This window comes from Nyctibius grandis, chromosome 2 (genome assembly GCF_013368605.1).
Source record: "Nyctibius grandis isolate bNycGra1 chromosome 2, bNycGra1.pri, whole genome shotgun sequence".
Taxonomy (NCBI): domain Eukaryota; kingdom Metazoa; phylum Chordata; class Aves; order Nyctibiiformes; family Nyctibiidae; genus Nyctibius; species Nyctibius grandis.
In genome coordinates this window covers 51,568,094-51,592,107 of record NC_090659.1, presented here as the reverse complement: position 1 = coordinate 51,592,107, position 24,014 = coordinate 51,568,094, and the positions used below count along the sequence as shown (strand labels likewise).

Genomic DNA, 24,014 nt, shown 5'->3' with positions numbered 1-24,014 from the left:
TACAAGTATAGATGAAGTATTGCATTTTTAGAATCTCTCATTTACAGTCTTATTCAATTAAAAGGCTAGCTCTGTACCATCAAAGAGATTCTGACTCTGTTGTGCTGTGAAAATATTCACTTGTAATCATATGAAAATATGCTTGATGATAAATTACCACATCCTAAAAAATTGTTGTTAGATAATTAGCTGAATCTGTGTTTGTGCTAGGACACCCCAGTTGTAAAACATGTTAGCTTACTAACTACCTTAATGCGTATTTTTTTCCATCAAAATATAAGCTAATATATTTTTATTTTCTCTTTGATTTGGCCTAGAGTATTCAAGTAGTTAATGACTCTGTTTCCGCTGACAAGTAGCAGCTTCTTAAGCATTAACTTGATCGCTTGATTTGTAAATATGCCCTTTATAAGACAGTCCTTATTTTCCAAAGAATGAGTTTAAATGGTAAATTATTAAAAACAGGAAAACATTTTTCTGATTACTCAGTAATTAACTCAGATGTTAAGGAGAACAATTCACTTGATGTATTGAAGTATTTTTTCACTGTTACACTTTGCATTGTTCAAATTAAGATTTTTTTGTTGTTGTTATTGATAGATATAGCCTCCTCTGGTAGGTCAGCAACATAGACATGCAGACTTGAACTTCTAGAATGCTTGACACAAGTATTTCTAGTGCTTCAGGCATGTAAGTTTTTCAGTCTGGAACTATCTTGCTCATCTTTGCCGAATGTTTGCATGAGTGTAGGTATAGCAATGAGAAAATCCAATTGCATGGGAGGTTTAAAAGTAATTTTGATGTATTTCATGAAGAATTAATGATAGCTGTTAGTGCAGATAAACGTTTTATTAATCTTTTGGAACAGTCTCCTGATTGATGAACAAAAAGAAGTGAAGTCCTCTGTTCCAAATTCAGTGTTAACATAGCGAAATTAAGATCCAGTTCCCACAACGTGCATTAATCTCCTTGGGTTGGGGGAACTTGTTAGGTAGAAGGTGTTAATTATGAGAAAATAAAATAGAAACTTCTAAGTTGATGCATTGTTCAGGCTGTTTATGTTTACATTTCTCTGAGAATTTTGTAAGTGTAAATGTCTTCTTGGTGAGAAGAAACAAAAATCTTTATAATTTAAGGTGGTAAAAACTTGATAGTAGTCCTACTGTGAGTAGTACCAAAGTGTATAAATTAGGGTTGAAGTTTTCTATTGGTGTATCTTCATACTAGGTAATGTGTCTGTTGCGAGCTCAGCCAAGCCACAGAGCTGTATAATGCACGTGGATATGGATTGCTTCTTTGTGTCTGTGGCTATCCGAAATAGACCAGATCTCAAAGGTCAGTATTTAATTCTACCTGTTACAGTTTACTCAGTTAAGCCTTGAAAAACAAAACCAAACTTACACACTTACAAAAGGAACTTTGCATGTTAATCTTTTTTGCTGGCATCTTGGATAGTCAGACCCTGCAACTTTCGCATTCCTGCTTACTTTCCTCACAATCCAGAAGCAAGTGGAAGAGACAACTGGAATTCTCCTACTGTCTTCTTTCAGTATGTAAAGTAAGAAGAGAGAAGTGAAATCTGGAGTGAGCATTCTCTATAACATTGCACATATCTTATTGAGACTTAAATCTACCATATTGGAAATTGGAGATCAAACTCTAGTTGTACCAAAAGTGGGTTTTGGTCACTTTAAAAAAAAAAAAAAAAAGAATGGGATATCCTAATAATTTATCCTGAAGTAATGTAACGAGCTTTGTTTAACTAGAAAAGTGGAAGGGTCAAGGCTGAGAATTAATTGTCTCTTTGCCTGATTCATCTTTTTCAAGGAAAATTTGCTTCTCCTTCCCTTTTCTATCTAAGCTCTTACACAGGAAGTATTATAAGACCTGGAGGATGAACAATTCAGTTGGCGCTTAGAAATCTGAGTTGTGTGATCATCCTTAAGGCATAGGAAGAGTTATTGGAGATCCTTAGCAAGTTTTGGTGATTTTTTTTTTTTACAAATGTACCATTCAGAAATGGAGATACTTGTTGTTCTGTGCAAACACTGGACCTAAGTGCTGCACAAGTCTGAAGACTTGGTGCAGTGGTGACCATCTGACACCCAGCTATGGTAGACCTTGGGAAAGAAGAGTAAGCTGTATATACAGTTCCTTTGTTCTCTTCTGTCCAAAGGCAGGAGCAACTGTATCAAAGATATTCCTGGTATGTTCCTGCCAAGTTTCAAATATCATTACTGGAATATAAAGAACCTAGGACTTTTCTGCAGGTATTTCTTCTGTTCCACAGAAGTCTGCCAGAACTTTCAGTGTATAAATTAGCTTCCTGTAGAAAAATTATGGAGGTGTTGATATTACTAAGAAGTCAGAAGTTTACTAAAGATCTGATTTTGTACAGTTAATTAAATAAGTGGAACTGAGTGTGTTGGTATGTGTATACTCTTCTAGTTTACATAAGCTAATAAACATGATAAAGTATTTAAAATCAGTACAGTGTTTGCTGTGTCTTAAAAAATGGTGAAGTTTTACAGCTTCCATTTATACTTGTTATTAAAGACAAACTAGTATGGCTGTATTTTCACTCTTTAAAAAGCTTTTCTTCTTCACACGTGACTGCAATTAAGACAGCAGATTCATAGTCACAATGCAAGGTCACTTTCATAGCTGTTGCCTCCTTAATGCTGTAAGAGTATGAACTTGAAAGAAATTATAAAAAAACAAAGCAGACATCTTCATGATCTTACCTTAGTTGTGCTATTATTAAAATGTAAGCTATTACAGGTGTTGACTTACAAGTACATGCGTTTCTTCTCCACAGGAAAACCAGTAGCTGTTACTAGTAACAGAGGTGCAGGAAAGGCACCACTGCGCCCTGGTGCAAATCCCCAGCTTGAACAGCAATATTACCAGAATAAGCTGTTGAATGGCAAAGCAGGTACAGATAAGTCTGTTTGTTCCTATGTTTGTCTGTATGTTTTCAACTTTTATTATCGAAGACTTTTTCTTTAAAGTTATTAGTAAAGTGCACAGTGGATAAATTTGTTTTTTTCATGCAGAGGATTTCAGAAAAGAAATATCTTTGGACGCCACAGTGCTCTGTGGCCTCAGTAATAACATACCACTGTCACTTCTTGGTAGCTTTGCTCAGCATGGGTGAATTATTTGAGAGTCATTTTAGGTTTTACTCACTTTCACTGAGGTTGAGTATAAGATACAGTGTTAAGTAATTATTTAAAATAAGAAACAAATACAGGTTGTCTGGGATCACTTCGTTCTGAGTAAGTCTATTATAAAGAAGGTAAAAATAAATTTTGAAAGGCTATTAATTTTTTTTACTATAAAAGTAGAAATGATAGCACATGGCCAGTGAGAAACTGATTGTTTGAAATTGGCTTTTGAATTGCATGTGTACAGTATCTGTGTACAATTAGTTAATTTGGGTGGTCCTTAGAGCATTTGAGGTTTCTGGAAAGTCTGTGCAACTTTGATGAGTTCTGTCTCTCCAGCACTTTGTGTCCTCAAAACCAGGGCATCTGTCGTAGTCTGAGAATTCCTTACTTGCCTGCAGTAATTTAGAAATTTGTGACTTTCTGTGTGCTCAAGTAGTGGCATACTAATGTAAACAAAACATACTTTTATTAACCAGTTTTATTATTATTATACTGCCTGAACTGCATTTAGTATGAGAAAGTATATTGCTGAACATAGGCAACTTGTTTCTCTTTTTTTTTTTTTCTCCAACAGTCTTCTTAATCAGCTTGAAACTTAGTTTTTACCACAAGGTTGGTAAAAAGTGCGTATACAAGGGGCAGCTGCTATTTAATTTCGGTTTAGATTTGAAAGTTGAGTTTCTCTTTTGCCCCTTGTATATGCACTTCTTGCCAGCCTTGTGGTAGCAAGTACAATTGTTATAAAGTTTATGCCTCAGTGAGTTATTTTGTTGATAGAAGAGGTGGAAAAAGACAGGTTGTTCTTCCATGGTTGTTTCTGAAGTGTTAGTACTTTTAAAAAAAAGAAAAAAATTAATAAATTTTGCCAATTTTCAAAGACATTTGGAAACAAGGTATTACAGGAAGTGATGCCATTTTATTTGTCTTTTTGCTGTAGTTTGAGAATGCGTCAAAGCTGAGGTAGAATATATGTTTGTGGAAACCACTGACCTTTACCTTTTTAAGGACTTTTCAGGATGCTTCAGAGTTAGCTTCTGCTGTGTTGTTTGCAATGCCGTATATGACTGCATTACAAAGATAGCTGTGGTTTTTATGGAGTTGGATTTTCTGTAGTATAGCTTGTGTATGAACTATTCATTAGTAGCTCAGTTTTATGCAGTGACTTTGTTACTTACACTGGGTAAGGGCATGACTTCATACAGTCAAGTGATGTTTGGAGAGTGAGGCAGTTAAATTACAGAAGGTTAGCTGGTACCTAGCATGTTCTTTGTGATTCACAAATTCAGTAGTATCTCTTCTGCTCTATTTATTGCTTAAGGGTACAGCAGATTTCAGCCTCATTGTATAACAAAGTCAGTTTCTTACTGTAGCAGCTTTTTCTGGCTATCCACACGTTCATTTCTTTAACTTCAGCATCCAATCTCACTGGCTTGCACACAGGCAGGCAGCTAGCTTGCTCTTTCTTGATACTTAGTCCAAATGTGCAACCTGTTGTTTTGGTGGAAGGATTTTTTCCTAACACTCTTTTTACAGTTCTGTCTCGTTAGCTGCTGTTCATAATATTTTTTTAGTCTCTTTATTCATTTTTATCTCCATGTACAATGGTTTTGTCAACAAAAAATACAAGCTGTTGTTTCTGCTTGTGTTCTCATAAGTACATGGCTTGTCTTCTTTTTGGGGAAAAGAAATTACAATTAGTTATGGTCTTAGATGAAAAGGTGGAATTGCAGGTTAGGCTTTTCTACATCACAGTATCTTAGAAAGTGTTTGTGACACACTTCACAGCATGTGTTTGATTGTGCCATGCCAGAGGTAAATATGGTACAGCAGACACACATATCACATGGAAAAGTACTGTTTCTAAAATATCAAAAATACAGAATGCTAAATTATCCTGTTAAACATACACAATTCTGTTTGGGGACATATTATACAAATGAAATAAAAAGGTAGTTGGGACCCGCTTTGAACACAAGCGTATTTTTACATTCATGCTTCAACATGGAACCCACTTCATTTTTTGATGCTTCATGCTTTCCAGGCTGTTCTGTGATTTTGCCTTCTCCAGGTCTTGCTTATTAGAAAAAATGTTCCAAATTAAAAAAAAAAAACAGAAACAACCCAAACAAAACAAAAAATAAAGAAACAACACCAAACCCTTATGAATGGTCAAACTTTTGACCAAATCCTGAATTCTGCTGCTTTAGCTACTTCTTTTTTTGCAAATTACTTCTTTAGTGATACTGGTTCCTGCCATTGATCTGCATTGCTAGACAAATATCTAGTGTCAATAGAATCTTGACTCTTTTACAAAATGCTTTCTTTTTCTTGTTTTAATTCATCCAAAAATGTGTAACTTTTAAATTTAAAAACTCGCTATCATTCTCACTCTCACCCTGAATCTCCAAATTGGAGACAGCCTTTCTGGGCAGTAGAAATGACTTCTCTACATACGTGCCATCTTTAACATTCATGTTCTAAAGCTAGAAGATTAACATATGTTAATCAGGATTCATAGTTTGGGGTCACTTTTCCATGGCCAGGATGCCCAAGATGTGAATGTTTTCTAGGCTTCCTTTCCCTCAACCCTAGTATCTCCTTTTTTTCATTCTAAAGAGCAGCAGATTTTAACCATCATATTAGTCACAGATTTATTCTCAGCGATTTCTTTTTCACAGACGTGGGTCCTGGCCTCTGATTTCTCCATCCGTTGCTCCACATTCACCATGTGCCTGTCTAGTTTCCCAGCTTTTGATGAGAGGTTCTCTACCTCGCCTTCCATTGAGGACAATGTGTTCTGCATTGCCCTGAATTTCACATGAAGTGACTCCATCAGCTCATGGGGGGATCTGCTCTGCTGCGATGTGGAAAAACTCGACGAGTCCCATGAAGATAGACAAGATGACAGCATCATCTCAGGCCAGGGCACAGGAAGGCATGGACTGAAGAAGTTGTTCTTGTCATTCTTATCTTTATTTGGGGCATAACTTTGCTCTAATTTTCAGTTGCAGACATCTTAGGTAACTTACTGAGCTCATCATACATTAAAATATTTAAGACCTTAAGAGGTGCACAAATTTAGCAGAAATTCTGAATAAAAGTTTTTCTCATGAGTCAGGCTCTACCCCTGCTGTCTCCACTCACTCATTACAACACTTTCTCTGGTCTGATAACTACTTGTATATGCACATAGCACCATGTTTTCTTTCAGTCAAATAGTCAGTGAGTAAGTTGTTAGTACCATGAAATATAATTAGGCATTGTGGCACTCTGAAGAAAACTCCCTGTTTATTATATTACAAAGGTGTATGGTATTAAATAGACTATAGTAATGAAAAAGAACAATAACATGCATGTTGGGTTTCATTTTAAGTAAATAGAAGATTTTTGTCTGTATGATACATTGTTGTTTTGATTTTGACAGGGAGTTTGGGAGGGCATAGTAGTTTTTTGCATTTAGGCATTTTTTTAGGCTGATCTGTATTTTAAGAGTATAGGCGGGTATCTTTCAAGGTTTACATACTGTGAAAACCCAAATAGAAAGGAATAGAAAATGCTTTACTTGATGCCAGTATTCATTGTCTTGGAATTCTGTTCTAGTGCCTCGTACGCAGTAGGCCTGGAGGACTCTAAAATTTACCTAAAAGCATGCAGTAAAGTTGTATAGAATTAGGGAAAGTCTGTCTCATTTTAAGTCTGGGGTTGCAGTATTTATAATTCTATCATTTTGATCCAAGATAAATTTATGGTGATATTTGAAAGAAGTTGATGTATGCTAATAAGAGAATTACTAGGAGGTAACAGCAGAAGTTTTGTCAATTAATATCCCCATAATAGTGTTAAAGGAAATGTAAGTTTCTAGCGAGTGTTTTTTAAGTTGAGCTAATTAGCATTCTGGTTATTTAAGAAGTGAAATAACCAGAATAGAAAAATAGTTTGAAGTAAGAGGTTGTAAGTATGATAAAAAGTGGGTTTGTATTCTGAATTTCATTTCTGTGTTCTGGTTGTAGTTGTGCTTTTTGTAAAAAGGAATGTAGCTAAGTGTCTTGTTCAGCCAAGCAGTTGGTAAATTTTTGGGTGTCTTGTATTTGTTTACAGGATATGGTTGTAGCAGTTAGCCTCAAGTGTTTGATCGATTGTATTGTTATTAAAGCTGACTGAGATCAGTCTTATTTTACAGTATGGTCTATGTGGTCACCATAGCTGCTGTCTAGTAATTTGAGGGAAAACAGAAACAGAATTTTTCTCTAGCTTAATACTCTTCTCAGTAATATGTACAGACCTATCTCAAAGAGAGATTACTATGTGGGGGAGTTCTGTTTTGGTTTTTTTTTCCTGGACTATGATACAAATCAATATAGTATTAAGAACATCTTCATGAACAGGTAGCAGTATAGGAATTGTATAAAATAAAATCCATAATTTTTATTTTATTCTCATTCATTCTGTTGAACTCTTAAGAAAAATAACATAAAAACACATATAAATATTATTTTCCAAGCAGAAATTAGAGTACCTGATAAGCTGGACGACTCAGTCTGGGAGCATCCAGATTCCACACATGTGAATGGAGCTGACTTCGATCTCACTGTGCTGTCCATGGCTGAAATAGCTTCTTGTAGTTACGAAGCCAGGTAGGTAAAAGTTGCCTATCAGGTTGCTTGAAAATCTCATACAGATAGGCATAAAATGTCCAAAAATAGCAGCTGTTAAGTCAATTTCTTTAAATTTATCTAGAGAGGATTTTTTTTATGTTTTCAGAAGTTGTAGTTATATAGATTGTTAGAATTTAACACAAGGTTTTCCCTGTGGATGCTGCTGCTTTTTAAACACTGCTTAGTAGCTCTCAACCTTACATGTTACTTGAAACAAAGCCTATTAAGGAAAAACCATATGCCATTCACTGTGATACTTTTGATTTCATAATCTTATTGTCACTTCTTTGTATCAAAATCTCATTCTTTTATGGAATTAAGAACACTTTGTTACTGAAGGTTTTAGGTAAAATCAGACAGTAAGTGTGATTACTAAACTTAAAACTATTTCTTGCACAGGTTATGTTGAGCATCCCCAATAACATAGCTTATAAATGTTCAGAGTATGAAACAACTTGTTACAAGCATGGTGTTGGAAATACAATTTTCATCCCTGATGGAAATAATACTCCAGAAATTATTCTTTCATTGGAACCTTTCTCAAGCATGCTAGGATAGGCATGCTTATATTTGTATCTCAAGAAGTTAGAGTTTCTTTATTACGGGAGCATGATTTTGTAAGCTTGCACAGTGGAATATAAGATCCAGTTACCTTAGTCACTGTAGTATATGCGTGTTTTTAATTTGAAACAGAAAACAGCAAGTAGTGCTTTCTGGAGACTTTTTGTCTTAAGCATGTTCCCAAAGGCAGGCTGTCCATGCTGGGTGCCTGAATATTATACAGCTAATTGAAATATTCTATTTGCAGTTATTTTGCTTACCTATTAAATCTCTAGCAGTTGGACTAAATTCCTTTTTATTGATAATTCATTTTTGTGGGAAAAGAGAAATACTTCATTTGAAAATACCCCATATTAATTTGTGGAAAAGTTGGTACTGTGTTTATTTGGAGTTTTTTTATTACTTAATTCTAGACAAGTCGGCATAAAGAATGGAATGTTTTTTGGCCAAGCAAAAAAGTTGTGTCCAAATCTTCAAGCAGTTTCATACGATTTTGATGCGTACAAAGAAGTTGCACAGACAGTATATGAAATATTAGCAAGGTAATGTGCTGTTTGTTTACATGATCTTTCATAGTAAGGTTATCAAGCATATTTTATTTGCCACCGCTGAATGCCGTTATTTGATTTAGTATTTTTATCTCCGTGTTACACTTCAGCTTCAATAAAGGCATGCCTATTTGAGATCTTCCTTTTGTAGTATTTTTGAGCACCGTGTTTCTTCTAAGCATTCTTTTTATCTTGAAGACAAATCCTGTAAACAGCCAACATGTGACTTCCAAAGGAGTCACTGTTAAATTTTTTATTGATTACACTATAAGAAGCAGGTCCCTGCTTAGTAGTGAGATTCTTCCAAGAGGTTTTTTTTGAGTAACTTAAGAATGGGTTATTGGAGTAACATCTATCAGAAACTACTTTCTGGTTTAAAATGTACTTGAACAAAACTGAAAATTTGTTATTGTCAATGAAGAATAAGTATTCAACTCCTTCTCCAGCTGTTCCTTTAAAATCATGATACATGTTGCAATTAGTCCTACATTAGTAATGTTACTGTAATTTACTGTTTTAGCATTTTTAATATGTAAGTGATGTATGATACAAAATAAGCAGGGAAATGCCACCACAAAAGGAAGACTTTATTTGCTACATATTTGTTTTAACAGATGGTGAGCTGTTGCTGGTGTTTCACCTCCTTTACTTTGTGTTGATAGCTATACTCATAACATCGAAGCAGTCAGTTGTGATGAAGCACTAGTAGATATCACTGAAATCCTTACAGAGACCAGACTGACTCCTGATGAACTTGCAGATGCTATCCGCACCGAAATCAAAGCCCAAACTAAATGCAGTGCTTCTGTTGGGATGGGTAAGTACCTTATTTCATTTCTGTTTACAAGCAGTGCCTGCTGTTGTTAGGTGTGTCGAAGCTCTGTAAGATTGCTAAAACTCTGAAGTATTTATGTGATATAGAATATATTGCCGTTTACACTAAATTAGTGTAATTAAAAATGCAAGAAAATCTTCAGAAGTGGAAAGTTTTAAGCAAAAATTTATGAGGTTGCTATCCCTTCTCCTTTGTTATCTGAACAGTGTGCTCAAATTCCATGTGTATGATATTCTTCTATTCATTTTTATGAAATACTACTGTATTTTGCCAGTAAATAGAAAAATGAGCACAGATTCTATTCCTTATCAGAGATAACAGTAAGAGTTTATGGGGTGGCATGATTTAGCATAATTATTAGAAGGTATTGAAAGCAAAGATTTGTGTGATTTGTAGTAGGTATTGTATATGAAATCACACATCTGAAAAGACTTCCTTGATTTCTTTTCACTTGGCCCCTTCCTTTGTACTTTTTTGTCCCTGATTAATATTAGAGTTGAATATCTGTAAATAAATATACTGAGTGTATATAAGTGTATGAAATCCACTTGTGAGACAAGCTGAAATTCATTACCGTAAGCAGGATTCTTCCTTTGTTTCTAACGATATCATAGTACAGAGACTGGAATTCCCTGGATTCCTGTTTGTGTCTTGTTTTGACTTGAAACACATTTATAATCTCTATTATATGCTTATTTAGTGTGTTTGTTTTTTCTATAGAAAGAGCAGAATTAGTTTTTAAAGCATTATTTTCTGATCTGATATCATAGTTCTCTTACTGGTGGAAAGAGACAAATACCTATGAGCAATTTTCTAATAATTTGTGTGAGATATTGGAAAGTAATTTTGGTATGCTTTCTAGAAATTCATATGGTAGGTACATGACACGGACTTTGTCTCTTCACTCATAATTCATTGTTAAATAAATAAATCAGAGGAAACAATTACGCTTGTACTATTACATGAATGTAGAGACCTTATTTCAAAAACATGGTCTGCCAGAAACATACATCTTGTGTAAGTGATTTATATGTTGCCCAATGGGAAAGTTGTACCAGTATAATAAAATGTAAATTTGAATAGATACTGTTAGACTATTGAGATCTCCTCTCAGCACTGTTGTCTGATTAGAGATAAATTGAAGAAGGACGTGCCTATGCCACTTGAATAAATTTAATTTTTACCCTAGAGATTTTAGTGGCTAAAATAAACTGATCTAAACAACGCTAGTGGAAGATTAAACACTCATCTATAAACATCCTGTACCTTGGTTTCTCAGTTGTTAAGTGAGGTATTAGTTTTTTCTACTTCAGTGTTGTGGGAATAATACGTTGCAGAATGTAAATCACTGAGATTTCATGGTATTAGAGGCTATGTCGGTATGTTTGATAGATAAGAGGACTGAAAATCTTCAGTACTCTACAGACAAAACATGGATCCCCAAAGTTAAATAGGAAATTGAATGAGGAATCTGCCATTAATTGTTTCATCAATTTAACCTCTCAGAAGAAACAGTGCACATAAAACTCTGTTGGTGTCCTTATTGACTAAAATTTTAGAATAGACAAAAAGAATGTGAACATAGGTGGGAGGAGAAGAGCAATTAGTAACACACAGTGTGAGTTGTGAATTCCCCTGGCCTTTTATTAGTTTGCTTTGTCTTAGAACAGGGTGTTTGAGTGGCAATAATGAATGTGTTTGGATATCATTTCAGAGATCTTATTGGCTGTGAATGAATAAGCCTATAAACAGGGAAGAAAAAATGCAGAAATAGGTCTTGTTCTCACCTCACTTTATGAGCGCATATAATAATTTAATAGAGTCGTTGGATTTTTTTAGTGAATAATCAGGCCCAAATATTAGTTTGATTCCAGTATTTCACATGTAATATACTTGATAGAATTGTCACCGAAGTATTATTTATATTGACCATAGTGGATTTTTTGACGTTCTGCTGTGTTAAAATATTACACTTCTGAATTTTTTAGCCGTTTGCACTTAACTGTTTATCTGTACCTCTACATGTGTAGAACATAACTGAGACAAATAAATTCAATGTTTTTAGTGAAGTGTCCCACTCTTACTTCTTGGTTATTTTGGGTTTTTTGGTGGTTTTTTTGTTTGGTTGGTTTTAACTTTGCAATTGCAGTTACCACTACAGTTAACACTGCTATAATAACAAATACTGCTAACTGCTAATTTGTAAGTAGATACTGCAAATATATATGAGTATATTTCATTAAATTCTTTGTAAAAAGTTAAGAATTTGAATGTACTTTCTGCATTTTTTCCTTGACTGTTGAACTGCAGCATTCTACTCGAGAAGACGGAAATTGCCACAGACATACGTTAATTTGTTGTTTTTACAGGTTCCAATATTCTGCTGGCCAGAATGGCAACTCGTAAAGCAAAACCAGATGGACAGTATCACTTAAAACCTGAAGAAGTGGATGATTTTATCAGAGGGCAACTTGTTACCAGTCTTCCAGGTACTCCTTTCTTTTAGAGGACATTTTGCCTCCTGATATTAATATAGTTTCAGCTACAAATCTGTGTTGTTGATCAAACAAGGTTAGATGCTATTCGACGGTTATGATCCAAAAAAAGAAGATGTACTGATTTCTGAAAATTTCTGAAATTTCTGAAAAGAATCTCTGTGACCTTTTTGTATCTTTGAGAAGCATCTTTTTTAGTAAAGAATTTTACAGATGCACACAGCATGATCTACAGAAGCAGCCCAGAGTTTAGTATGTTTGGCAACCTTATAATCTTTAATAAAATTATTTAGATGAGTCATTTCAAGTGAGTGCTAGCTTGCTGTATCATAATGAATGTAACAAAATTAGTACCATCAGGTACTTCTCACTGAGAGAGGCAGGGTTTGCTTGGAACTGAGAACTAGCCCAATAGAGTATTCTTTTAAAAAGGGTTGTATGAAGTCAAGAGTTGGAAAAAATAGCACAGATGCCATGGTAAAACAAGCGTGAATGAAGGGGGGAAAGGAGAGAGAGGAGTTTGTTTCATCTCTGCTGCATCTAAGAAACTCTGGGAGATTTCGAAGAGAATAAGGACTGAAGGAGAATGAAGAAATAAAATTTGGCAGTGGAGAATGTTACAGAATTAGAGAAGCATTTCTGCTCACAACATGAACTGTATTAGAATGGCTGATAAGTAGAGAGGAAGGTAGAGAGTAAGGCTACTGTGGGAGTATTACCACTGTTATGCTCTGCATCCAGCTGTAGACAGTTCTTGGTTCTGGTAGACTTAGAATACACAGTAGGCATTTGTTACACAGGTAATTATTTTTTTGTGTAGGGGTCTTTAGTTAATGGTATACTGCAGACTGTGACAAAATGTGTTGATTCTTTTAAAGAGCAACAAGAAGTTTGTCAAATTCCAACTGGTTTTTGCCTAATTGTCTGAAGATATGATTGTGACAATGGTTATGATTTACAATTTGCAAGTATGACAGTACTAATAATTTTATGAACTGTTTGGCAGTTTCAGCCAAATCTTACTGAGAGAGAGAAGTTCTGATGACATAATATTTCCACAAGTTTTGTGGAAAATGACAGCTTGACAGAGGAGAGGGATTGAAATGAGTACATCCTTTGAGGAACAGGCAGGCAAAATTCAAGTATTGTACATTTTGACAGTAGTTTTCAGTCATCCTACGTATAGCTAGAGTACGTCTTTTCTGTCTTGCATTCCTTGGTCAGATAGGAGAGAGAAGGATATTTCAGTAAGGGAGAACTGGAGCGATTGAGTGGGATGCCTGTGGACATAGAGAAGACCAAGGAAAAAGCTGGAGGGGAGGAAAGAAGCATTTCTGGCCCACAGGTTTTAGGGAGGTTCTCCAAGGCATAGCGGGATTCACAGAGAAATGGCAGGGAACTGGAGTTACTGTGCTGGGAGAGTCGTAGACAGTAAGGGCTCATTTATACTTTGTATGTTAGTGATCAGCTGAGCTCAGCCTGTATGTGTACACACATATTTAGTGTTAAATATTCAAAACAGTATTTTTCTCTGTTTAAGAAAAAAAGAAGGGAAACAAAAAATAGACAGCAATAGACACTGAAATGGAAAAGTGGTAGGAACAGCATACATAGACAGGTCCAGGTTTACCAGAAATTCTCTTCATATATCCCCTTCCATGGCCAAACAATTTGCAGCACAGCACCATTTCTCTTTGGCATAACTTACAGGAGATATTTTTCCTCCGGAAGAATACTCATATAGTACTGTGCTTTGACTTGAGTGCTCTAAAGTTTTCAAAATTCACTTGCATGTTCATAGTAAAAACTTTTTTGTGTTTGTGTCAATAACACCACCTAGACAAAGAAAGAGGTTATGAAAGATAGAAGCTGATTACCTGAGATTTCTAACTTTTGCTGGCTTCGGTAGTGTAAACTCATAGGACTAATATTTTTCAGAAGTAACAAGCCATCTCTCCAAAACCCAGAAATATACTTAAGTTTATCACACTTACATATGTGCCGTTGCCATGGATACCTACAATTTCCAGTGCTTGGTAGTTCAAAGCACAAGTGATACAGGTATGCTATCACTTCTACTCGAAATATTATTTTTCTACCTAGGAAGCAGTAGAACAGTAGTCAAAATATTTGTTGGTTTTCATTTAGATTAAATCACTTGTATATGATGGCAAAACGTATTACATGTTGGACACTTTCTGAACTGAGCGTTGCGGTGTTCAGAGCTATATATTCTGTAACAGGCAGTACCTTGTCAAGAAGATGTGCAAGCAGGAGTCATTCACATTTTACCAAGAAATAAAGAAACATACTGTATTATGACATCTTAATCTAAATATGTAAAACAGATCTAAAGAAATGCAGGTGAAGACAGTAGAAGTTTCCATTTGAACCATGTTTTATTGAGTGGAATTTATTTTTTATGGTGTATATTTATTTATTAATTTGATAACAACCTAGTGTATGTTTAAAAGGACGAATTTTATTTGCTCAAAACCTGACTGGCTCTGAATTGTGCAGAGCTAACAGAACTAATTGCTTTGTTGTTAGGAGTTGGCAGGACGATGGAATCTAAGCTGGCTTCTTTGGGAATTAAAACCTGTGGAGATCTGCAGTGTGCTTCAATGTCAAAACTGCAAAAAGAATTTGGTCCAAAAACAGGACAGATGCTTTACAGATTTTGTCGTGGTTTGGATGATCGACCTGTTCGTACAGAAAAAGAAAGAAAATCTGTTTCAGCAGAAATCAACTATGGAATAAGGTTTACACAGGTAAATTCAAACTTACTTTCTTTTCTGCAGTGACTTCTTTCAGCTGTAGAAGAATCTTCTCATATTCTGATTGTTTTCACTTACACTTTGATCTGTTAGAGCACCATCTTAGCCACCAAATAGAAGTGAGGAAAATGAAGAAGTAGGAAACCAAACGATAAAATGGGAGGAGAGACTGCAAAAGTATTGGACTGAAAAGAAGCTTGCACAAAATTAGCTGGCTATTCTGCATTCGTTACACAAGTCTGGTACAGAAAAAGAGAACTGCAGTAGGTTTGTCAGCACGTAGCATTCTCTTTCATTCAAATGCTGATTATTCAAAGGTACCAGTGCCTGAAACCATCACCAGCTGCTCCAGTACAACATTTCTGTTAGACTTTTTACAAATATTGTAGCGGGGGGGAGTGTTGTTGATGAAATTGTGTTAAAAAAATAACTCAGCTCTTTGTTGAGAACTTAAGCATTTATAGAAACTATAGAAAAGTCAGGTTGGGAGAGACCACATGATGTTGTGTAGTCCAACCTTTGGCTCAAAGCAGGGGAAGCTATGGGATCAGACCAGTTGCTCAGGACTTAATCCAGTCTGGTGTTGGAAACCTCCAAGAACGAAGATTGCACAACTTCTCTGAGCAACGTGTTCCACGCTTGACTTTCCTTATGGTGAAAAAAATTTTCCTTATAAGCCCTACACTCTTCATCTTCCAGGTGTGTGCATAAAGTTAGAATTGCAGTTCTGTGTTGGGGTTCTAAATACTTTTTTTTTTTATTAAGACTTACTTCCAAAAGGACTTAGTATTTCCTACTTATTTCAGCATTAGGATAGGAAACTAGCATCTCACCTAACTTCAGCAACCTCCAACATAAACAAAACACTTAAATAAGACAATTGCCTATGAGTCAGCTTGCTCTTTTCAGTTTGCACAATCTGGATTGCATTAACCCTTAGTGATTTACCTTCAATATTTGAAAACTAGTAATTGTCTAAACATGTCATTGTTTTTCCCCTTCAGCCTAAGGAAGCAGAAGCTTTCCTTCTGAGCCTCTCAGAAGAAATCCAACGTAGACTTGAAGCTGCTGGTATGAAGGGTAAACGATTGACCCTTAAAATTATGGTCAGAAAGGCTGGGGCACCAGTCGAGCCTGCAAAATACGGAGGTCATGGAATCTGTGATAATATTGCCAGGTAACTATGCACGGGAAGAAGAATGGTCAGTAGTAGGCATGAGCACACTTCTGCAGGATGTTGAGCACCAAAACTTATAGGAAGACAGGACAGAAATTTTGAAGTGCTTGGTACCTCTTTGCATATCAAACCTGCACCAAAATCAGAAGTAGAATATTATTATCAAAAGTCCTCTGTGTTTGGGTTGTACGTATGTGGTCTTTTGATCATCAGCATGGAATGTAAATCCCCCAATGATAAAAAACATGGCATATTGGGAGGAGAAAGAAGGAAGAGACTAAGGTGTCCAAAGCAGAAAGAGACAACAATTTGAACAGTCGTCTTTTGCCTTTGAGTTTCTTCAAATAGAAAAATGGGGAAAAAAGAAAATATCTCAGAAGTTGAAAAGTTTTGGGTGATAGAAGAAACAATTTGTGGTTTTCAGAGGAAGCAGGAATGGGAAAGAAGGAATCTGATTCCCCAAGTGCATTCTTCGTGGTTTGAAATTGCTTTCTTGAGAATATACTCTTGCGTGTCTGTGGATGCTACTTAAAAATTAAAAGTGATTTAGTGAAATATTTTCAATGAATTATTGTGACTTTCTATTTCTCTTGGTAGGAAGGTACATTTTTTTCTCTTCCTTTTTGACTTTAATAATCTGTAGTTTAAGTTTGCTCTTAATTTGATAATAGTCTCATTAAATACTAGCTAATAAAGGCATTTGATCTTTTAAAGGGTTTGTCTTCAAACAGTAATACATATGTACATGTATATTGTTGGTGTACATTTCTCCAGCTTGCTCAATATTTTAGCTGTTTTTCCTTTTGCAGTACTTGTAGAAGACACATATTTACATCCTGCACCGTGACACGAATGCAGCAGCATTTTTATTTATTGAAGGGACCAGCTGAGTTGAAATGTTCTGCTGCTGCAAACTGTTTCCTTTCCCTGAGCTGTGTAGTGTTGGGTACTTTGCTTTTTTTTGAGGGGCTTTCTGCTGTTCCTTGGTAGGTTGTTGTCACATGCTGATTGTGACAGTTGGAGTCAGTTCTCAAAGAAAATTGTCTTTGTACTTGTCATGAAGGAACACGATCAGTACCGTTCTCCTCCAAGTCTAGAGCGCGTGGGTGACTAGGGCAGTATTTGCAGAATTACTTGCTGCAGAAGACTGAGAGGCCGCTTTGGATTCTGAAGATTGGAGCTGGCATCAGACACTTTGGACTGCAGTTGTCTGTCTTAGTACAGACAAGTTTCTTTGTGTCGAATCTGTCTTTCCTGTTGTTTCACCGATAACTCTTGCAGAGGATTATTTGGGTCCTGGAAGAGAAAAGACAATGAAGATCCAAAGTGGAGCTAAGAAAGTTGAATCTCAGAATCTCAAGGTCAGAGGCTGTGTCCCATGTTTCAGCTGTTCAAGAAGGCAATTTGTTCATGGCTCTTGACCTTCACGTTATTTTTTTTTCCATATAGTCATAAGTTCCTAATCAGAAGTGCCTTTGTTTTCTTGTGGATCATTATCAGCATAATAAAGTCTCTTTCTACTTGGTCTCACTGAAGCACTGTTGATCTCATTAAGATGCTACCTGTGGTGGCTGCCCATCCCTGGTGAAATGGGGTAACCCAGTTACTCTGCTTGGGATAGGCAGTTGATGGGTCAAAGGAGTGAGACCCTCGGCTTCCACCAGCAGTGCTGTTACTTTTACTCATTATTTATTTCTGATTCTTCTTTGTTTCCTGTTGTTCAACTGCATGATGTTGACTAAAGACTTTTTTGTCTCAAATTTATTTTTATGTTTGCATATTGGAAACACAAGAATGAAGTCTAAGCATAGATGATCATGTAGCTACATGCTGTTTCGTACAATATTGTCTCAGAACCTTCTAAATACACGGTTATTCTTCAGGCAGACGCTTCTGTATCAAAGCAGTTGTTCCTTAGGTAAAGGGATGATCCTGCCTTTTGTGTGAAGGTGCATTTGGCATCTTCAAAGATAGGTCTTTTCTACTTTTCCCTCCATCTCAGGTTGTTGTAACAGATGAATCCCTCCTGAACTGAAGGGTCATTTGCTCAGGGTTGCTGATAACGGAAGAGGTGGGGTGTTCTTCCAGTGAGTTAGAGCTCAACAGTAGGACTTGCATGTATAGGGTCTGTCTCATACTTGTGAGCTTGTGACATACAATTCGGTTGTATTAAAAAACTGAAACTACAAATTTCACCTTTCACTGTCAGAAGCTCATCAGCTTTTGAGATTGGTATATCAAGAAGAAAATCCATCAGTCTCTTCTTTTGTCTTCTGGCTATCCTGAATTCTTTGAGCTGAAGATCTACTTTAACAGCCTAAGAACATATTTTTAGGATTGAGGGTGTGTTGAGATAGAGCTTTATTCCTCCTTTATTGGAACTAGTGCCAGACTGGTTTCTCATGAACAGGTCAATGCTTTGGACCTCATTTCTCTGGTCAGGAATGCTAATGTACATGTGTCCTGAAATTTCCCTGATTCATAAAGTCCTCATTAGGGTAAGATGACAGGGCACCCAAGGATGCTGTTGTTAACACATAGCTGAAGCAGTTCTGATCCAGGTTCTTGTTTGGCAGTGTCTCTGTTTCTGCTTGTGGCTTTACTAATGAGCTTGGCAACCCCAGTCAATCCAAATTATGCTATTTGATTATGTAGGTGCTGTATTCCTGTGTTTGTTACAACATTTCTGTTCAGTGCAGTGAAAGGCTTTTAGAAGCAGCAGGGTAAACTCTGGAAGTTGCATCCAGGCAAATGCATTAGAATCTCACGGTGGTGTTCCCTCAAGTGTGCTTGCCCTGTGTACAGCCTAGTTCCAACAGTTTGGGATTATTTACTGGAGCTAAAAGTGACAAGTTTCTTTCTTCAATTTAAGACTTTCTCTGTAGCTATAGCTCATGACCCATTTCTTGGCCCCTCACCTCACAGGTGAATGAGTTGCTATGCTTTCTCATCCTACAGGTCAAGATTCCCTAGAATGATAATCATAGTCCTACAAAAGATTCAGACTCACAAACACTCTTAAAATCAAATTCAGCTTCTGAGATGTTAATGGTATTTTTACTGCATCATTGATATTAAGTCTTGATAGTACAGCATAGACCTTTGTAAAATATTCTTCTGAAATGGTGTGTACCTTTAGACCCGTCCTGCATTTTTCCTTAATACTTTGCATAGTTGCATCTTAATGGTGATATTGGTCTCCTTTTTTGAAAGAAAAAGTTAACATGTAAGGCTCAGGGAGGTCTTCATATCATTCACAGCAGGAAGGTTTTTCCTTTTCATATTGGCAGAACCAGACCTTTGTGGAGATCACGTGGCTGTTCGTGGTGCTTTCTGACAGATTCAAAAGTAGAGTAAAACTTAAGGAGACACCATCAAAGTGTTTAGTAAGTTGTCGGGACGTTACCCTGTCAAAACACCAAGGTGGAACTTCTGTTGTCCATAGAGCCCACTCCATCAGAGTTAAAACTGCATCGCTTACCTTGGTGAGAAGACTTTACATCACTCACATACGTTTGATTAGCCACCTGAAATTGTGTCCTTATCTGTCTCAAATGTTAGGCCATTAGAGAAGCCAGAACTACCAAGCATTACTACTGCCCTTCCAAGGTCCCAGGTGGCAATTTGTAAAACTCAAAACCAGGTAATTTTGTGAGAGTTGTTGCAGAAAATTGCCCCGAGTGTAAGATGTGTATTTGGAATGTCGTTTACAGTTAAAGTTACTTACCATTAATCCAAGTCCTTTGTTATTTGTAATCCACGTGCACATGCCTGTATCTGCTTCTCCCTTAGAGTTCCTTCTGAAACTCTTGCTTTAGATATTTGACACTTGACAGCTGATATAATACTGAGCAAACTCTTTATGAACTAAGCTTGAGTGAAGGATAGTGCATGAGGGCATTTCTATGAGTACTGTAAAGAGAAACATTTTTATCTGGCTTCAATAGATAGCATGGATATAAATACATACTCTATTTGACAATTTGATGCGTGGACTGCACGCTGAGAATGTTCAATTAGTAAGTAATCTGCTTTTTGTCTGTAGAACATGCTTAGTTCTAATTACCTTTGAAAAGAAACCACAGAACAAAAAATCAATGTTCAGTTTCTGTATGCCAAGAAATTATGATCTGTCTTTCTTTGGGGTCTTCTGTGGACTAAATACAGAATTGTTGTTGTCTTTAGGATTTGTGGAACAGATTTCTTTTTAACCATACTTTTTTATTCTTTGTAGGACTGTGACTCTAGACCATGCAACAGACAGTGCAAAAGTAATTGGGAAAGAAACTCTGAACATGTTTCACACAATGAAACTGAACATATCAGATATGCGAGGGGTGAGTTAATGGGAAAACTGGAATTTATTCTCTTTATCAGCCTTCTTTGTTGTCTTTCATGAATTTTCAGTTCTCCAGGGTAGACGATAACGAAACTTAAGCAAAAGTGTAGATAATACAAAGCTTATGTAAATTAGGCAATGCCGTCATATTATGTCTTGTATGTTTACCTTTGAAAAACATGGTTACAGAGCCATAAATGTAAAAAAAAAGAAAATTTTATTGTGGTGTGGATTAATCCACAACTTAAAACAGCCTGAGGTAACAAAGTTAGACTGTATCTTCGACAGTTCTATTAGCACATGTACATTTTATTTTGTCTTAGAATATTGTGTAAACTTTTGCACAGTTATAAGTTAAGTAACTAACAGAAATACTGCTTGTAATGCCAATCAAAGATACAGATCAGAGGAGTTTTTGCTCTAGATTGAAGGTCTTAGAGCCAGAAAAGTTACCAGGCCTTGGTTTGGCCTTTGTTTGAAGGTGAATTGCTGGCTCTTTTGAATCATGGTTTATTTTAGAAGACTGTTGCTCATCTCAGTGGTTTTGTCATAGCAATGTGAACCCATGATAAGACAATTTTGGCATCAGCCATTTGTTACAATGGAGCACAGAGGCTTTTTAAAAAAAACCCTGCATTTATTGGTCATCTAGATGTAGAAGTAGGGTTTTGATTCACAATGTTGCCTTGCAAAGTCAGCTCCATGGCTTGAGTTTCTTCTTGGTGTTAAGGAAATATTTATCATCCTCTCCCTGTCTAATTTCTTGTCTGTCTCCTTTGCTGTCTTTCCTGACTTCTTACATCATTCTATTTCACTTGATTTCTTTAGCCCTTTGTTTTAGAGGATTGTTCTTTAAAGTTAGTATCCCCTGGGTGTTGCACATGTGGTTTTGCAAAACCATGTACTACTTCTGACCAGGTGGCTCTGTTCAGTTCTGGAGGGGCCATTCAGTTCTAAATTATATAATAAAGTGCAGATATATCCCAGGTCCCTCAGTCGTATTCCTTTCAGCTGACTTCAGTCACCTCCAATGCATATGTCTGTGTTGGAGCTAGTGCCCTTAAGCTTTGCTTATACATGAGGTGAGTCATGCTGTAAAGTGTCCTTTTTCTCTCAATATCTAGAAAAGGTCCTAAAGTGATATCCTTAGCTGTTCGTGCCTGCATTTGGGCAGATGAGTCCACTCACTTGTCCTGAAGACTTCATATAACACTTTAACTCAAACGCTTGTCCTAAAAGGCAAAAAAAAAACAAGGTGAGGTTGTTGTACAGCACAGCGAACAGTATTCCAAAGGGTTCTTTAAGTTATAGAACTCAAATCTAGACGTATTTCAAAGCAAAAAGATAAAAGTGCAAAGAAAAACTTTTTACAATGATATATTAATGTCCCATTAATTGCAACTAAGAAACTGTTTAACAAAATCCTTGCTGTGTAGTTATATGAGAAGACCTGGTGGAAATACATACGCTAGCTCCTTCATGCTTTCTGAGTCCTACATACAATTTTTTTTAATTGTTGAGTTTTTTCTCGATAATTATGGAGGATTAGCAGTAAACTTGCACAATGTACTGATGCATTCTTAGGTGGACACAGTTTTTGAACCCCTGTTGATGTGGTATGTAAAAGTTAATGAAAAGTGAGGATGTCTTTCAAAACGAGGAACACCTCATCTGATAAAGACTGCTTTCACCAAAGTATTTTCGTCCATTGAGACTTTGAGAGAACCACGTCTAGAAGTGAAACAACATTATTTTTCTCATTTGTAGACTGAAGTGATGGATTGAGTATAGATTGACCTCAGGAAAAACGTTCCTTTCTTGTACGGGTAGCCAGATTTAATACTAATCACTTCCTGGTCAGTACTTCTATATTTGTTAGCGTCTAAGAAAGTTCATAATGAACACATTGTTCCATGATCATGTTGACAGCACTTTTCTATCTCAGAGAAGTTAAGATGGTATTATCTTTGTAATTTCTTAGTTGTTGGATTGTGTTGGATAACCCTGGGATTTGTTTGGGATGTTTTTAGTGGCTATGTATGTGTATTTCAACATACTTTTATTTGTTCTCTCCCCTACCCACAGTAGGCAGCCAATTTCAGAGAAGGCAATGCTATTATGAAAGCATTACAGATTTTTATTTTTCTTTAAACTTCATAAAATGAATGTATTCTTGTTTTGGATTTAGGTTGGAATTCAGGTACAGCAGTTAGTTCCCATCAGTAAAACCACTTCAGCTCACTCAACAGTACAATCTGGACACTTACCTGGTGGATCACATTCAGTTATTGATCTTTTTCATGTTCAGAAAGCAAAAAAGTGCTCAGAAGAAGAACATAAGGAAGGTCAGTAAGCTTTGTACTTTGCATGTGTGATAATGATCAGTTTTGAAGGGCTCCAACATAGATAACCTGTTGGAATACTCATTCAATATTACACCAGTACAAATTATTTAACATGAACTCTTTGAGAGTGAGCTTTGCTGCTGCAAATGAAAATGCTACAAATAAAACTCTGTATAGGATTATTCCAATCTTTTTTAAAAGTTAATAGTAACAAAGGATACTTTGAAATAGGAAGTGTTATAATTATGCTATATATCATACAAATTATTTAGCAAAGAAAACTGGAAATTAGCTTCACTGTATCTTGAATCTTCAGAGTATTTTTAACTTTTAGATGATCATTCTTTATTTTGTTTTCAAATACATAGTATTTGTGGCTGCTATGGACCTTGAAATATCTTCTGATTCAAGAACTTGCACTCTTCTTCCATCTCGCGGTACCCATCTCACATCTGGTCTCAACTCTAACGTTAACAACACTGAGTCTGCTGTCAAATGGAATGGCGTGCATTCTCCTATCAGCGTAAAATCCAGGCTTAATTTGAGTATTGAGGTTCCATCTGCTTCCCAGGTAAAACCGTAGAATATGAAACATCTGCAATATATTGTAATAACTTGGAATTGTTTGTCTTATTTGGATAGAGCAAAAGTTACTTTACACTTTTTTAAAATAAAAAGAGCTCTAGTAGAGTACAATGCACAGTAAGAAACTGTTATTGATGCAAAAGTACTTTGTCTTAATAAAAGGATTTTTTAAAAGCAGTCATTTAAAGATTATATTTATTCAAGGAAAAGAAATTTAATTTTCCAATACCTTTTTCCCCTCCCAAGGATTGCAATGGAATGGAATGGAAAAGATGCCGAGAATGAAGTATTAAAAAAACATTATCTTCCATCTTTCATAATCAAAGCCCAGAGCCTAATTATAAAAAACATACAATAAACTTTAGGAAGACTTCCATCAGAGAAATCAGACACATTCTGTAGTTAATGCTCAATGTTTATGTGATTATGACACGATGCAGATTTGTAAATTCTCTTTTCTTATGTTAGCTCTTAAAAATTATTTCTGATTAGCTTTATCTCTGATGAGTGACTCAGGAAGAATTTTG

General features: G+C 36.0%; 1 protein-coding gene across 5 annotated transcripts in view; it reads left to right on the top strand.

Annotated features, from left to right (window-relative positions):
• The window catches only part of REV1 (REV1 DNA directed polymerase), a 62,304-nt gene that overhangs the window by 27,348 nt on the left and 10,942 nt on the right, over positions 1-24,014 (top strand). For 3 of the 5 annotated variants that reach the window (XM_068425364.1, XM_068425365.1, XM_068425362.1), the window contains 11 exons: positions 1,228-1,335; positions 2,819-2,935; positions 7,672-7,804; positions 8,800-8,928; positions 9,597-9,751; positions 12,139-12,258; positions 14,815-15,035; positions 16,046-16,218; positions 20,453-20,555; positions 22,746-22,902; positions 23,271-23,473. In XM_068425364.1, coding sequence (XP_068281465.1) covers positions 1,228-1,335; positions 2,819-2,935; positions 7,672-7,804; positions 8,800-8,928; positions 9,597-9,751; positions 12,139-12,258; positions 14,815-15,035; positions 16,046-16,218; positions 20,453-20,555; positions 22,746-22,902; positions 23,271-23,473 — 1,619 coding nt within the window. Of the gene's footprint in view, positions 1-1,227; positions 1,336-2,818; positions 2,936-5,884; positions 6,191-7,671; positions 7,805-8,799; positions 8,929-9,596; positions 9,752-12,138; positions 12,259-14,814; positions 15,036-16,045; positions 16,219-20,452; positions 20,556-22,745; positions 22,903-23,270; positions 23,474-24,014 lie in introns of those variants that run through there. The other 2 variants (XM_068425363.1, XM_068425366.1) reach the window with 2 other exon arrangements.